General features: G+C 38.7%; 1 protein-coding gene across 1 annotated transcript; it reads right to left on the bottom strand.

Annotated features, from left to right (window-relative positions):
• Positions 1-682: 682 nt before the first annotated feature.
• On the bottom strand, positions 683-17,341 carry LOC105393628 (nose resistant to fluoxetine protein 6). The gene is made up of 13 exons (XM_048630398.1): positions 16,794-17,341; positions 15,990-16,213; positions 15,438-15,652; positions 15,193-15,272; positions 14,926-15,107; positions 14,416-14,570; positions 12,537-12,705; positions 5,436-5,632; positions 4,129-4,276; positions 3,534-3,717; positions 2,885-3,027; positions 1,461-1,570; positions 683-1,079 (listed from the first exon to the last, which is right to left on the bottom strand). The coding sequence occupies exons 1-13, from the start codon at positions 17,164-17,166 to the stop codon at positions 929-931; spliced, it is 2,331 nt and encodes a 776-aa protein (XP_048486355.1). The 5' UTR covers positions 17,167-17,341; the 3' UTR covers positions 683-928.
• Between the last annotated feature and the right edge of the window lie 256 nt (positions 17,342-17,597).

Here is a 17,597-nt window from a genome sequence, read left to right as displayed (position 1 = left end):
AAATATATAGTTCATTATATATTAAAATTATTTACGTTTTAGTTTGATTACCAATCTAAGAATGTTAATTCTGATACGCCGTTAAATGTTCTTCAATATTTCAGAAGGCGTCATTAACCTACTATTTTTCGTTTGGGAGTAATTTGGTGCTAATGTCACTGGAACTTTTTCATTGCTCGTGAGTGTATAAAATACATTTATCATAACATAAAATGTTTAGAACCTCTGAAAATGGGGCTATTGCGCCGCAATAGAGGCAATAACCCCATCAGCCCAGAGGCATTTACCCCAAAATAAAAGCTAAACCTACAATTTTGTAATTACATATTGTGTCCGAATCTTACGTTATTTCAATAAAATAATGAAAACAATATGTAAAGCAACAAAACAATAACAGTATTTACAGTTAAGAAACATAGATTCTTTTAAACAAACACACATTTGGAACGATTCAAAAAAACGTGTCAGGAAACCTGAGGAGGCCGAAAGAGGTGAAAAAATTCAAATGGCAGATTTGTTAAGAAAATTAACCCGGATACGACATCTATTGGTCAGAGGTAAAAGTTTCAGTTACAAAGATAGATAGCAGATGACTCCAGTAGTTCTAAAGTATGTGGTTCGGAAGATAAATGGATTCGAGGCATTAGCCCCGTAGGCGACTTGGCCCCGGTTGACCTTAAGTACCTACTTATTCAAACTTTAGCTGCAGGTTTACAAAGTCAACATTCTTAGAAGGTTTCAATTTTATTAAGAGTGAGTACTTAGTTTTTATTTGCAGCATACCACTTGCAGACTGTAATAGAACGTGGCCACATCACCTTAACAATCGAAATTCTGTAACATAATTTCAATTGGAGATGAAAATTTAGAGTCATAATTTTTCTGTAACTTATAAAAGGTTCCTTAAATTAGGTACTCTAACTATGTCCTAGAACTTAGAGTGGAAGCTGATGGAGCTGGGCAGGTTGTCCGCCAGGTGCCCGGCCGGCGCCGGGGTGCCCGCCGGCCCGGGCGCGGGCTCCTTGTGAGGTGCACTGGCATCGCTGCTTGTTTCTGCCTCGCCGTCACGGTTGAAACGACTGCAATATATACAAAATGACAATGCCTGCTCAGAATGCTTTTACATGAGGAAAAAACAAAACGTAGGTATGTAAATCAGAATATAGAAAAATCTACCCGATCGCGATTGTCTGCCCTACAAAAAAGGTTGTGTGATCACATCCTTAAAGCAATGGCCATTCATGATACGCGCCGGGGCTACGATACGAAGTTCCGATCCGACTTATCAGCATTGTAACGTGATGTGATCGGCCTGCCTTATATGCTTGCATGCAATGGAAAGTCAAGGTGGTGACGATCGTATTCGGAGTTGATAATGTGTGATAAATATATATGCGTCGCTATGACGTCAGACCTTTCTTTCTTTGTTGGTAATCAAAAAAATATCTGCGTGGACTCACCGTGGGTTGATGATGATCATGACGAGGTTGTTGGCGGGCCCCTCGGCCAGCAGCCAGATCAGCAGGGCAATGACCCCGCTCACGAAGATCAAACTCCATGACTGGGCAAACTGGGAATTAATTTAAAACATAAGTTAATAATAATAATATGTGGGGACATCTTCACACACGGCCATTCGACCCCAAGCTAGGCAGCGCCTGTGTTATGGGTATCGGACAGCTGATATATCTACACAAATACATAGATAGATACATATTAAATATAAATATCAACACCCAAGACCCGAGTACAAATATTTGTCTTTGAACAAATATCTGCCCCAGCCGGGAATCGAACCCGGGACCTTCGGCGTAGCAGTCAGGGCCACTAACCACTACGCCATCCGACCGTTAATAAATCAAGAAGAAGAAGATAAGACAGTAATGAAATACCTGGCTTGTGAGTCTTGTCACAGACCGCGGTGGAGGGAACAGAGGGAGCAACATCGACAAGAGCAAGGCTCTTTCGCGTTTGGAACCCCCAGAATAAGCTAAATTATACAACCAAAACTATATACCTACATACTTCACATGAATCCTACAAAAAATAAAAAGAATAAGCTAACACGCAAAATATATGCAAATAATGAAATTAATACCATACCATAAGGCAATAGAATATGGACAACCTGTTACCCTGTGTTTAGGATAATATAGGTGGTCGGTCTGTGTACAAACTAATAATGGTATTTTGTAATAAAATTACTTCAGTAATATGTAGCAACAGCAAAAGGATAATTAAGTACCTAGGTAGTATTTTTATGATTATTATACATACAAGAGACAATAATTGCATAAGAAATGCTCCGGTTAAATAGTAACTTTGAATCGTTTAAGTTCAGAGAGCCTCGCTATCTTTTCTTTTCAGGTAAAATTTTCAGATTTTCAAGGTTGACAAAATGTAGGACATAAATAAAATATGTAGGTAGTTAAAACCTTCTTTTGGTTACCAACCGCACGCAGTTACTATATTCAATTGACTTCACTTGACTGCAGCCGACCGCGTGCAGTTGATGTCATGACTGCACGAAGTCGAACATATAACTTCAAGTTGAATATAGCAACTGCACGTAGTCGCTGCGATGCAGTCCGCCTGTGGTCAGCCTAAACTGCATGGCCAATCCTTTCACCACGGTGGCTAACCATATGTCAACCCTAGGGTTGTCACGACAGACAAAAAATCCTACTAATATTATAAATGCGAAAGTTTGTGAGTGTGTATGTTTGTTACTTCTAAACGGCTGAACCGATTTTAATGAAATTTTGTATGGAGTTTGCTGACACCTTGGATTAAGATATAGGCTACTTTTTATAATGAAATTCCCACGGGGAAACTTTTTAAGAACAGCTAGTAATCCTATAAGGAAGATAAAAATAGTATTCACCATCTCAAAGTAGTCGAAGCTCATGGCGTCCCGCGAGGTGAAGATGGTGCGCGTGATCAGCACGGAGTGGATCAGGTAGATGCCGTACGCCAGCCGGCTGAGAGGCACCCACGGGTACCAGCTCAGGAACGACTTTATGAGAGCTGGAATAGTTGGAGTAGGGGTTATTGGTTTCGCGACAGCATCAACATTATTCCCCAGATGGCTTGTATCTGACTATTGAGAGATCAGCCTTGGTGTGTTTTTCCTGTCAACCGACGATATAGCATGCTGCACACGTTGGTTTCGGCTTAGCATACCCTTTTTGCAACACCCTGTATTTGTTTGTAATCTTAGAATTGATTACGCGTGCGCGTGATAATTTAGTCACAAATTACTCCGTATGTTGCTTTCGGATTACAGTGTTGTTCAGATACTGGAAATATCGCTAAGCATAATCTATGTACACAAATTTGGCGAATACTACATTTGAGTCTCATCATCTAGTTTTAGCTTGACCATCAACCCAAACTCTCTCTACTCTATTAAAATCCCTTCCGTTATCGCCGGTTCCGTTTGTCCGTTGCCTCGGAATCCTGCTTAAGGTTCCCTTTCCCTGCCTACGTTCTGTGATGAGAACTTTTCTTACTAAACAGTTGGCAACACTCACGGACATGCCCCAGAGCGCAGCACAGCACGAGCGCAGCCACCCCAGCCGCCCAGACCGGCCGGTTGACCGCCGCGTACGCCGCCGCCGCCGCCGCCGACACGTCGCGCGACAGGAACGCCGAGCCGCTCAGCAGCACCACCAGCATTAGAACCAGGCTGGATACGGCCCCGATTGAGGACCATGGCTGAGGAGAGATACGCAATTATTTGGTATTGGCCATAACATGGAATGCCTATTTAGTCGACATTAATATGTTTTTTAGCTTTTCAAACAGCAAGCTGAAGTGGCAGTGCTGAAACGGATATAATATTATAATATCATGTTATCTGCCCAAGAACCGATGATCGGTGGGGTAGACCGGTAATATTTTGTCCTAGCCTTTCCTCATTCAGCTATCTGCTACATGGCTATGTTCGTTGCTCCTGCATTCACAAGTGCATATATATATTGCGGTATTTGTGGATATGGAAAATTCAAAATTATGATATGAAGATATTATTATCTTACGAAATGTCACAAATTCTTTAAAGTAAAGGTCCCACATTCCCACCAACCACTCTGGGCCTATGCTCCATTAAAACGGCACACACAGTACCTGATAGATCCTCTTCAGGTTGCCAGTATGTCGGTAGTGCGCGAACACGCAGCCGCTGATGAACCCGACCACATAGGCGGAGGCGCGGGTGTGGGTCTTCACGTAGGTCGCCGCGAACTGCAGGCTGCTGCGAGGGTCGCGGATGAACCTGGTGGGGACGGGGTAAGTGACCCGTGAGTAATTTAAGATTACATTGAATCTGAGAGCTAGGACAAATATAACTGTAGGTTATACAACAGATGGTATCGGTGCTTCTCTTCCAGACATCGCGTCACAAAAAAACTGTGACACTATGCATATAGTTGCTGCTAAAATGCTCAATGACTGTCGCAGTTTTGTCTTACGTCGTCATCTATCTTACAATCTCTGTACAATCCATTGAATTTCAAATTTTACCTCTATATACCTTGCTTTTCATATGAAAAGTTCAGTTTTATTTCATCAGCCGATTCATGATATGATTCAGTTTCTGCCACCGTGTAAACATCTGATTGTTGTGAAATAACTAAGTTAGTAATTACTATAACAACAGAGTTAGTGGTTCGTAGTCACGCAATGTGAGACGAAGCGACCGACCTATGGAAAAAAACTGAGTGTGCTGCGTAAATGAGATATTGTTGAGTAAGATCACCGTATATAAAGCACATTTCCTGTTCAGATGTTATATTAACGCAAATTGTAACCACAGAACTTAAGAGTTTGTTATTAAGTATTAGTAATTTGTAAAATCATAACCTTTGAATGAATTTTCCAGGTTACACTATAATCTTGTATTCAAACTTCCTTCCTCTTTCCTTCTCTTAATTTTTTCGCGTGCTAGCAAAACATTGAGGGAGCAATGATTAAGTTTTGTACTTTTATTGTTTTATTTAGCATTGAATTATGGTACTTGGTAGTTAATAATTTATTGCTACCTCTGTGCCCTAGGTAAAAGACAAACACCGCTACTGTTTTGAATTATTCTAGGCTGATTGACATCATTACTCCGTCACGTAATTGTAAAATACCATAAGTTCAGCCCGCTATCGTCCACATTTGGTCATAATATCTGAGCTATAAATCTTGTCTGTTCGCGGGTTTGTTTATAAGCCTCAAATGCGTATAAACCGCTTTATAACTACTTTAGGCAGAAAGATTCATGAACACCAAGCTTTTATACTACTCTAAGAGCAGTTTCAGATTAGCGTATGTTTTGGGCCATAAATATTATTTTATTATAAAAAAAATCATATGCTCCAATAATGCGCGTCGGAAAATTTGCAAGTCTGAAACCGCTCTTAAATTAGCTTCATCCGTTAAAAACTTACTCATAAGTGAACAGCTGCACTCCTGGTAGATTGTACGCGTAGACGATGGCTCCTGGTACTATAATAGACGCGACGGCGACGACCGTGGAGAGGGTGATGCTAATCTTCGGCAGACCATTCCTGTACAGCCACACCAGGAAAACAGACACCACGAAGAGGTGGAAGTCGCACGGGATGTACCAGGTCACCACGAGGCACTAGGAGGAAGAGATTGGGGTTGAGAAGAGAATTAAGGTAGTTAGTTATCATAGAACATAATTATAAAATTAATAAATTATAATATTTCAAAAGTGGTTTAGAGTGACCAGCCTAAGCTGGTACGTAATTTTGTTAGAGAATTATGACTCGTTAGTCAAACAAATAAAGTAACAGCTGTTATCCTACACTACCTTAAGTATTTACACAAAATTAATTAAGAGTTATAAAGATCGATGCGATCTTTTGCTTACATTTTACTAGCTATTGCTTATTATTATGAAGTAGGTACTTTGATTACGTACTAAGATAAATAAGAAACTAATGAATGAATGTAAGATGCGCATTAATTAATTAGTGACGCACAGTGTTCGATATAAATATCTATACTTACTTAACAGGTTTGATTATAAAACTACCATACCTACTGAAATAGAAATCCTATATACCTAGTATATTAAACTCATTCAGTCTCGCTCAAATAGTCGCCGTTGTCTAACGTCTCTTCGCGTCCTCTCGGCTATCAGTGGTTCTCAACCTTTTTCTAAAAATGTTGTGCGCGAGTTGCGATAACGAAGTGAATGATAGTGCTAAGTGTTCGCAATGTCATAAAAACCTCTGTTTTCGCTGCGCTAATGTCACCGAAGCTGGGTTTCGTAAATTAGGTGTCGATCGAAGGGCGACATGGAAATGCCCTAGCTGCCGCATCTCTTCACCTGCTGCGCCAACTAGCACCCGCCAGATCACTGGCAATATGGAGGAAGTCCTGCAGAAACTGGCCGAAGTGACAGCCAAGCTGGACGATCTTCCGAAGCTAATGCTTGAAGTGGGGGCGCTTAAGTCCAACATGGATGAAGTTAAGCAGAGCTGCAGTAAAATTGACGAGTTTGCCGCTAAGCTTGATGGTATCGACAAACGCATTATGTCTTTAGAACTCCTTAAAGATGAAGTTTCTACAATTAAGGCATCATTCGAGTCCCTTAAGGAAGATTTTGCCCAAAAGGACCAGTGGTCCCGACTTAATAATGTCGAGATAAAGGGCATTCCTATTAAGAAGAATGAGAACCTTTTTACCGTGGCTAAATTGCTGAGCAACCATGTGGGTTATCCTATTGAAAATTCCCAAATCAACTATATATCCCGGATCCCGATTCATAACTCCAAGGAGAAATCAATCTTGATTAGCTTCTTAAATAGATATGTGAAAGAAGAGTTCATCTCAACAGCAAGAACTAAGAAGATAACCGCTTCAGATATGGATCTGGGTCCAGCAGATCAACGTATTTACGTGAACGACCATCTGTCGCCTATGTACAAAAACCTACTTACTAAGGCTAAATCTCTGGCGAAGGAGAAGAACTATAAATACGTTTGGGTAAAGTTCGCAAAAATCCACATGCGTAAAAGCGACACGACACATGTAATTACCATAAACTCTGCTAATGATTTAAACAAAATAATTTAATCAATTTTATATGCCTAAATAGCTTAAACTTTTTTCATAAAAAAACTCACTTCATTGTCATCGTAAATTTGCCTAACTCAGATAACTTCGCTATTTACTACATGTTAACAACCCCTGCATTCATATTACTTATTGTAATAACTTGTTCTCGCCTTATTTGCTATTTGCCTATCGCTCGCTCATTTTTATTCTCAGTCCGTGTACCTGTTGTTGTTGCAAGCCGGCCGGGCCGCTTGGACGGGATCGGTATGAAACTAGCTTCTATTCATGCTGCTTATAAAGTCCGCATCTCGCTGCTGATAAGTTACCACAGTTACCTACAAACTCGCTGTCCTATGTTCTTATCTAATTTACCTATAACTATCAGCCAAGCCAATTTTAACGTTGCTGCCTATGCGTTAAGGGTCCTCTGCGTTCTGATAACTGACTTTTTGAATACTTTTATGTTCCGATTACTTTATTTTTGTATAGTTAAACATTTTTAATAATGAATAGTAAAATGTTGAGTGTCTATTATCAGAACGTTAGGGGACTTAGAACTAAAACTAATGAATTTCATCGAAATATATGTTTACACTCATTTGATTTGATAGCGGTGACGGAATCATGGCTTAATGATAGCATATATGACAGTGAGCTGTTCGACGGCCGATATTGTGTTTGGAGGCGGGACCGGGACTACAACCTCACGAATCAGGAGCTGGGTGGTGGAGTACTCTTGGCCACACGTAAACATCTATCGGTAATTCCAAGACCAAATTGGAATTCCTCAGCGGAAGACCTTTGGATCTCGATTAACTTGAGTAGGAAATCTGTACTACATATAGGAATAATTTATTTATGTAAGCAAAACCAGGGCTATACCAAATCACAACAACTATCTAACTTCTTATTGAAGCTAAATGACATAATATTATCACATCCTTCCGATAAATTTCTAGTTCTAGGCGATTTTAATTTAGGTAACATTAATAGGGAATATGCAAGTGGTTCAAATAAAGGTCAAATATTATTTATAATAAACTTTGTTGTTTCATAACTACGACGCCATCATTATTTTTGATTATAATTTATTTTTGAGCAAGTAAATGAAGTTGAAAAGTACAAAAAAACTTCGGTAAATTCTAACTTCCGAGAAACGTCACCCATTTTCTTAGGGCGGATGTGACGTCATAATTCTTTATATATCAATCTCAGAATAATAACTTCTTTGCGTTTGCGTATAGTTAAATAAATGTCAAGTGTAAACAAAGAAATGTTAATGTCACCGAGTATTTGTGATGCTCGTTGTGATCAGATACGATGGATCACATAAAAATTCTTCCAATACGAGTATATCCTAGCCTCCTATAACCTCTCCACTTCTTGTTTGATATGCTTGTTTGTTTGCAAAGTTTAGGACTTTTTATATTTTTTGTTGGTAGTGTATAGGCTGCCACTAGTTGTTCTATTGTAATGAGGCGTAAACAGCCATTCGCTAGTCAACGAGCCACTCAAATATGCTCCATATTGCAACACAATAAAATTAAATTTGTATTGTAAGTATTATGACATGAACATGACACAAGTTGCTCTTTCTACTTTTAGGTTATAATGGCAGACGTTAGTATATTTCAAAAGTTGTTATTTTTTTCTAAATTAAGTTATGGAAGAATTCTCGTAATCAGAAGAACTGGATACATTAAATTTATTACGCAGTATGAACGAGTAAACTGTGGCCAGCTGCGGAAAAGGACAGCAAAGACTATTGAAAAGTCGAGAGCCGTGTGCCCAAATATTAGGGAATATGCATATATTTTTAAACTCTTATTCGATAGTTTAGATATGCACAATGGTTCCATTCAAGAGAGCCAGGTGCAGGTTCTTACACCCCCACAGATAATAGAATAGAATGACCCACTAACCCTAGTCTCTCTTACTGAGAACCAAAGTTACAGTAAGTACTTACATACAATACAAATATTACTTTATATTCATATTGCCATAATAGCGTAATATTGTGTACAAAGGTCCTCTGGTTTGCGCGCTCCCATTTCAAAAGAGCTACTAGCAGCTATTTACGAGCTCCCATTACAAAACAGCCACTGGTCACACTTTATTACCATTACAAAACAGCCACTGATCACACTTTATACACTTCCTTTTTCGTTTGTTACCATGACAACATTGGTTTGTTGAAAATACAAAAGTACTCTGTGATTACTTGATTAGGTAAAAAATCTATGCCGACTGACGGAACTCATTATTCTGAGCCGTGAAATTAAACGATTATGACGTCACGACAGCCCGCCATCCTGACGGGAATTTCAAAGTGGTCGTCATGGTTGTAATTTTTTAACTTTCTTTAAAATACCTTAAATTACTTATTTTGGCATTGAATTTTTTTTTACTATAATAAAGTGATGTAAAACTATCCAATAAAAGTATAAAAAAAAATTACGCATATTCCCTATTGGACTAAGCATATTAAATTGTCACATTATTTACCGTCAAATTACAGTGACCATGATGAATTAAATTTTGTTGACCATCTAGACACATTTGGTTTTAGCCAGTATAATGGTATTAGTAACCAATACAGCCGTTTTCTGGATTTAGTAGTGTCAAACAGTGATGTTTCGGTAGAAGAGTGTCATAGTCCCCTGGTACCATTAGATCCGCATCATAAAGCCTTATGTATTACTTACATAATTATGTTCTGATTTCAACCCCCTTAAATCACCTCCACGCACTGTGCACCTCTATTCTAAGTCGGACTGGGACTCTATTAACACGGGAATCCAAAATTTCGACTGGAACAAGGCATTTCACGATAAACTATTACATGAGTGTGTCGAAATTTTTTATGACAAATTGTACTCACTACGAGATCAATTTATACCATCTAAAGTCTTAAAAAGTACATCACATCCACCATGGTATTCACCGGCACTAATAAAAATTCTAAAAGAGAAAAATAAATACTTTTTAAAATTTAAAAACTATGGTAATAAATCGGATTTTAATTCATACTGTATATTACGAAGTAGAGCTAAAATGTTGGAAACCGAATGTTACGACGCTTATATCACCCGAGTTGAGGAGTCAATCAAACTCAACCCAAAAACATTCTGGTCATTCGCAAAATCCAAAGCCAAAACTAACTCCTTGCCCAGTTGTATGACCTTTGAAGGCAACATAACTTCATCGGGTGATGAAATTTGTAAATTATTCTCGGATTACTTTTATTCCACTTTTCTAGAGCCTGATAAACTAAATCCATCTGATTCTCCTGGTGAAGTTGAGAACCTCTACCATGATTGTCATATATCCTCAATTCAACTAGATCAATCAATTATACAAAACCATCTCAAAAGACTTGATACCTGTAAGTCCGCCGGTCCTGATAAAATCCCTCCTATTTACTTGGTAAAGTGTGCTGAACAACTTTCGTTTCCCATATACCTCCTCTTTGAAAAGTCACTTAATGAGGGCAAGGTTCCAGATATTTGGAAAGCAGCTTTTGTGTCACCTATCCATAAAAAGGGGCCAAAAAACGATGTAAAAAACTATCGACCTATTTCCAAGCTTTGCATAATAGCAAAAGTTTTTGAAAAAATTGTACAACGTGACCTTAATGTGGCGCTTAAGACGGTTTTTAAATCTACTCAGCACGGGTTTCTAAGGGGTAGGTCTACGGTTACAAATCTCTTGCTGTATAATGAGTTACTTACGGAAACAATGGACCAAGGTTACCAGGCTGACGTCGTATACACAGATTATAGCAAGGCGTTTGATCGTATTGACCACTCGCTCTTGCTGATCAAGCTCTTCAAGGCGGGAATTCGTGGCAATCTCTTCAGATGGTTTTCGTCTTATGTCAGTAACCGCACCCAGGCTGTCGTGGCCAGTAACTTTCAGTCTGACTGGGTTAAAATACCAAGTGGCGTGCCACAAGGCTCTATATTAGGGCCTTTGCTATTTTTATTGTTTATTTCCGACATTGATTCGTGCTTTAGTAACTCTAGTATTTACATATTTGCAGACGATATGAAAATTGTTAAACCTATTATTAATGAAAATGATATGATATTATTACAAAATGACTTAAATAACCTAGATAAATACTGTAACGACAATAAATTAGATTTAAATCCATCAAAATGTTCTACCATCACCTTCACTAGAAAAAGACAACCTACTTTAACTACTTACTTCTTAAAAGGTCATGCTATCGGAAGAGACAGTAAAATCAAAGACCTTGGTGTAATCCATGACTCGAAGCTGTTGTTTGATGCCCACATTGATGCGATTACGGCTAAAGCAAGCAAGGCTCTTGGATTTATAATGCGGCTTTCAACTAACTTCAAACAGGCAAAAACCTTTAAAATCTTGTACTGCACCTATGTCAGAAGTAACTTAGAGTATGCATCACAGGTGTGGAACCCTAGATATACGGTATACATTGATCGCATCGAGCGTATACAAAAAAGGTTCATGAGGTACTTAAGTTATCGTGTTAGGTATCCCTTACAAAACTATAAGGAAGGTTGCCGCCAGTTTCACATTCTACCATTAATAAACAGGCGTGAAATTTGTGATTTATTATTCCTCCTAAGAATTGCCACCAGCCAAATTGATTGTCCTCAATTATTGGGAAAATTAAAATTTTATGTTCCGAATCGTTCCCGTCGCTTCAATCCGATTTTTAGTAACATCACGGTGTCTACCAATTACCGACAGAATTCGTATCTATGGCGTGCTTGCAACAACTTTAACCACGTATCGATTAATTTGGACATTGATATATTTAATACAAGCATTAATAAGGCGAGAAATATTCTAAGTTGTACCTTTTTTGATGTCTAAGAGTTAATGTATTATATATTCCACAGTGTAATTGTTATTAAACATCTTTGTAGCTTTACATATATACAGTTTAGAACGTTTGATTAGGCGTAGATAATATGTTAATGTACCTACTTTAGTTTGCTACCTTGTATTAGCGTAAATATTATTAAGTTATTTCTATCAGTGGAAACTTGTAAATGGCCTTTTACTGCTCATTCTATTGTTATACTTTCAAATTGTGCTGTAAGTTTTCCTAAAATAAAATAAATAAATAAATAAATAAAAACGGCGATATGGCTCGCTATTGATCACGGTGAGTACAAATGTACGGCGAAAAGTGGATGTCTCTGGCTGTTGCAAAATTGGTACAGTAAGCCGAATAAGTTGATAATGGCCCTTACTATATCCCTTTTTTAACACTCTCTCACTTATACATTTTTTCTGTACCATGTACCATAGCTATCTCTGAACCGTCCAGACTTAGTGTTGTACATATCGCGAACTTGTTAAACAGTGATTTTCGGATTCAAAATGTACTGAATTTGACACAAATTACTTCGTAAAAGTTATTTCATTTTAACTTCACTACAGGGCTCCAGCTCCCAACTCACCGTGTTCTCCACATCGATATAGTTGCTCAACATCAGCAGGTTGAGCCACCAGTTCTTGCGGCACATGTCGCTCTCATTCCGCACCGCCAGTGGCCACAGCGGGCCCGAGCCCAAGTAGGGCAGCACCACCGCCGTGTAGTACACCACCACGGCTAGCGCCACCACTAGCCTGGAAGAAAACGGGGAAATTAATATGGAACTCCCATGAATATGTATCCCACTTCGTATACTTAATTAAAGGTATAGTCAATCAATAGCCACCGAACGTATCCATTTCAAAATAATTATGTTGTAATTGCCCTAAATCAATCAGCAAGTCAAGAATGATCGCATGTTAGGTACCTTTTTATTTCTGAATACAATATTATCAGTTATTGGCAAGCGGTTAATCAGGTCAGGACGAATTCATTGAGCCCGTTAAAGTTTGGCTTGTCTGAGTAACAAGCAGACGTTCGTTGACTTGGCAGGTATTTCCTTACAGGCATCTAGTTGATATTAACACACAATGAGCTGACTAACAGACATGCATTCTTAGGAGTTTATTCATTGAGACTTACTACATAAATATTACACCAGTAAATATTCAACTAAGTAAGTCTTGTAACATCTCGGCTGTCCAATTTCAAAACACAGTAAGCGCCAACTTTAAAAAAAAACGGGTCTTTGATTTATACATTATTTTAGGCGATTCCGCAAATTCCTGCATTGTCAGAATATCAAAAAACGGCTTAGAAACGAAAATAAAATTTCTAAAAACCTAGTAACTCCACCCTGCGAAATAAAAAATGCCACGAAAACCATTTTAAAACACAGTAAGAGCCACCAACCATTTTAAAACACAGTAAGTGAAAATGACTTACTAGGTTTTAAAATTGTCAATGGCGCTTACTAGGTTTTGAAATGGTCAGCAAAGGTCAATTTTTGCCCGTTAATTTTAGTAAGTCACAAATGGCATACATTATTACAAACACTTTTTTCGAAAAAATATCAGATATTTCAGAACCTGTATCTTTGAACCAATGAGACCTAGAGAGGTGAATTAAAAGTAGAACATAAGGAAATTTTGTCTTCTTTATAAAAGCCATAGAGACCTTTCTCGTCAGAACCTTTCTACTAGCCCTATTTTGCATAAACCAAAAAAAACTCAAACATTGTAAACTAATTTTAGCTCAAAATTTAGGAAATATTGTCTAATTTAAGGCAGCCATAAATAATGTTCGTGTCAGACATGCCTTCTTAATATGGCGATTTGGTTCATTTAGATAAAACTTAAAAATATGCCGGTATTTCAGCTATTATACTTAGTGCGGTCCTGTAAAAGTGCTGCAAAATTTGATTTATATTATGTGAAGGATCCAAAACATATAAAAAAATAAAAAACATATAAATTATTACGTTATTATTGCAATTTCAATATACTTTACTTGTCTTAAATTACACAATAATGGCTCTTACTAGGTTATAAAATGGTCAGTGAGGGCGGTTTTAGGGTGAGAAAACCATTTAAAACCTAGTTAGTGTTTTCTTTTGTGCATTACAGCAACAATATTAGTCATATTTAAATGAAATAGTATTGTATGTAAAGCCTAGGTTCTGCCGGTTCTTTTAAGCTTACATTCGTTTAGATATGTATCATAGTTTTACCAGGGCATTGAAATGAAGGGACAAAAACGTTTTTTGGCTCTCCTGAACATTTTGTCTCTTGGCTGTTACTGTGTTTTGAAATTGGACAGCCGATCTGCCTACCCCGTAAGCTCGCATACGAAAATAGTATCCCTGAGAGAACTGTCCCTTAAACTTCCCCTTCTTTCCAGTCAGCAGGTTCACAGCAACGCTAACAACCAACGAAAATGTAATCTATACAAAGCCACTGACTCACCTGATGTACCGCTTCACAATAAGCACTATGGGGTTGGGGAAGCGGCGGAACATCATCATGTTCATGGCGGCGAGGAAGCCCGACAGCATGAAGAAGGTATCCACAAAGAGGTCATCATGCACCAGCAGCATGCCCAGCACTGACGAGATCGCGTCCTGGAACAAGGGGCAAGATAGTGGAACTGATCGGCTGGTACTCCAGCCAGGGTACTTCGCTCGATTTTTTCTCGTTACGTGCAAATTATGTAATCTGAACAGGCAGTCAGAGACTGGATGTTATAAACAGCGACATATCCTATATCTGGGTGAAATCTAAGACCTAAATACTATGTTTTGCTATAGTGGATAAAAGCCAGTCAGATTCCACGGGACTAACAGGATAAAAAATAGTTTGTTCGTTATATCTTCCAATCGTTTACCTTTTGAATACAGCACATTTCAAAAAAATTAAAAGGACGACGAGAGGTGTATACAATTGTCAGAGAATGTGCTTTTATGTAGGTCTTCTTACCGTGTCCACTTGGCGACCGTTGCTCAACGCCAGTGCTCCACTCATTCCGAATTTGTGGTCAAGCACGATGAAGCAAATCGTCAGAAATCGAATCCCGTACAAGACCTCGATACCTTCTTTCTTCATTCGCATAAGATCTTTGGCATTTGCTCGTATGCAAAAAGCTTCAATCATTCGACCCTCTGCGGACAAAATATGTACGATAAGCTTTAGTTTTAAATAATATTGATATTGAACTCAATGCGATAGTGTGAACTGGTAACTTACTGATAGACTCGGCTTTATCCTTTCCACAGTTCAAGTATGTGCAGACTAACGCTATAATTGTCAAAACTACAGCTACTATCCTGAAAAAGAGACACAATATAAAACTATACGAATAAAGACAACTAGATTATTAATATCAGTAGATCATAATTTTTAATTTTCGGTTTGAGAAGTAAACAAATATAAATAGACTAGGCCTGAAACTGCTCAACGTCGTCGTGGCGTTTACTATCTTTATAACTTACACAAAAGAGTAGAACCCTCGATCGAACGGCCTAACCTCCTCGTTCTGACACAAGTCTTGTTTCACATGTATGCGGGGCCTCATTCCCGCGGTGCCGAGGTGGCTGCGGGCCAGGGTCACCGCCAGAAGCCGGCTGATGGCGCGGCCCGAGCAGGACTGGGGGACGCAGATGCCCCACGTGATCTCGGTGAGGGGACGCAGATGGTGTGGGCGGTCCTGTTGGGAGTGGTGAGGTTTGAGGAATAACAGGTTGTACAGTAAACGCTGTGTAGCTGAAGTGTTGTCTCTTGTGAGTTTGTTCTTTATTGTGTTTAGGTGGATCAATACAAACAAAACGAGGCAAGGTGGTAAGGATCGGGTGCCGTGGCCTTAATGAGCTGTATTATATGCTTTAAATTACAGTCGGATTTGTGTCTAATTTTTATTTGGGAAGGTACGTGTGTACTCGAATAAAAAGAAGTATTATGGACCTACAATTGAAACGCAATGCATTGCATCAAGCTTGGCTCCACATCATTCAAAACATCAAAACATCTTACATCAAAATTCTAACCTGAATATAATCCAGCGCCGAAGAATAAGGATCGAACGGTTCATTAAGCTTCCTCTTCACAGCGGAATCAGTTCTCTCCAGCTGTATGCTGGCGAGGCAGTACTGCATCCTCAGCTCAGGGTGGGTGGTCCGCCAGGGCGTGTCCAGACACTCGTCGAAGTTGCCCAGCTGGTACAAGTTGCCGGCGAGCAGACCCACCGGTTCGGAGGCTATTGAGTCCCATTCTGGTGGGAATGAGATGTTGAGGTTGTCAAAGTTCATCAACATTGACTAATTACTACCATGTACTATAATATATTAAAATGTAATACGTTTTGAGCATACAATCAAAACAATTAAAAGACCAAAATGTATTATGAGATTAAAAGTGAAAAACATGAAAATCAGATACGCTATGTTGTGTTATGCAACTATGACATGTTACTCACGCACGCTAAATGCTCACCCCCTTATTCATAGAAAAGTTACAGAACGTTTTAACTAATCAACTGTTTTGTCCCTCTCCGACAAAGAACAATTTGTTCTTTGAAAGAGAGGGACAAAACAGTATATTAGTTAAAACGTCTTGTAACTTTTCTATGAATAAGGGGGAGTACCTAAAGCTTATAAGAAAACACTTTTATTTATATGCTTATTTTTATTCTGAAATTTAACGAAATAAAGCTGCTTTTTGATATTTTTATATTATTATACACAGTCCAGTTGAATAAAAACTCAATTAAAATACTTTAATAATATACTTCAATCGGATCTATCCCATTATAGCGCTCCTATAACTATTAATTAACTGCTGAATCAACTTACCCCACACAGCCCAGAGACTGAAGTTCTGCAATCCTTTCAGCAACTTGAGCGTCTGATTCAGGCACGGCTCCTCGTCCTTCGTCCAGTTCTGGTTCTTCAAATTATGGAACACATCCTCCAAATACACCCTACTCTCCGCACTGATCGCCTTAGCATCGTGTTTCGATTTCGTATCCTTTTCAGAATAATTCTTCACAGTCCCATTTTCGGTTGTAACTGTTACGTCTTCTTGTACAGGTTTAGTTTCGTTCGGTATAACGCTGCTTTGGGCTACACTTAAAACTATGAAGAGGACTAATAGTAGAATATTCCTCATGTTTCCCGACACTGACTGCAGGTCCGTCGACCGACTGAGACTAACCGACATTTCCATTGTAATAGTTATAAAAGGCAATGCTTTTGAATAATTAAAGTGAGACAATTAATGAAGGCATCGATAATTATCTTAGCTGAGCTGAGTTTTTTTTATTATAAAGTTATTGTAGAGTAAATACTAGTGTCGGCTGCTGTTAGTAAGGCGACTAAATTAATCCGATTAGTGTTTGATCTTCTGCGTCTTCCACCCATATAATACGTATGTTATTTTAACATATCTATTGCTTTCACATCATCGTCAGCCCGTATATAGTAGAGTACTATTCTATTCTATTCTATTCTCTGTGGGGGTGTTAGTACCTGCACGTAGTAGTAGAGTACTTATAGCATAGTAACTAGGCCTCTAACAAGGAGCGCCACAACACTCTCGGTCCTCGGCCTTCCTCATATCAGCCATTACCGGCCCCTAGGTCATCAGTCCAGCGGGCC

Source organism: Plutella xylostella, chromosome 25 (assembly GCF_932276165.1).
Source record: "Plutella xylostella chromosome 25, ilPluXylo3.1, whole genome shotgun sequence".
Classification (NCBI taxonomy): Eukaryota; Metazoa; Arthropoda; class Insecta; order Lepidoptera; family Plutellidae; genus Plutella; species Plutella xylostella.
Note: the sequence above shows the minus strand (reverse complement) of the source record. Positions and strands in the feature narration are given on the sequence as shown.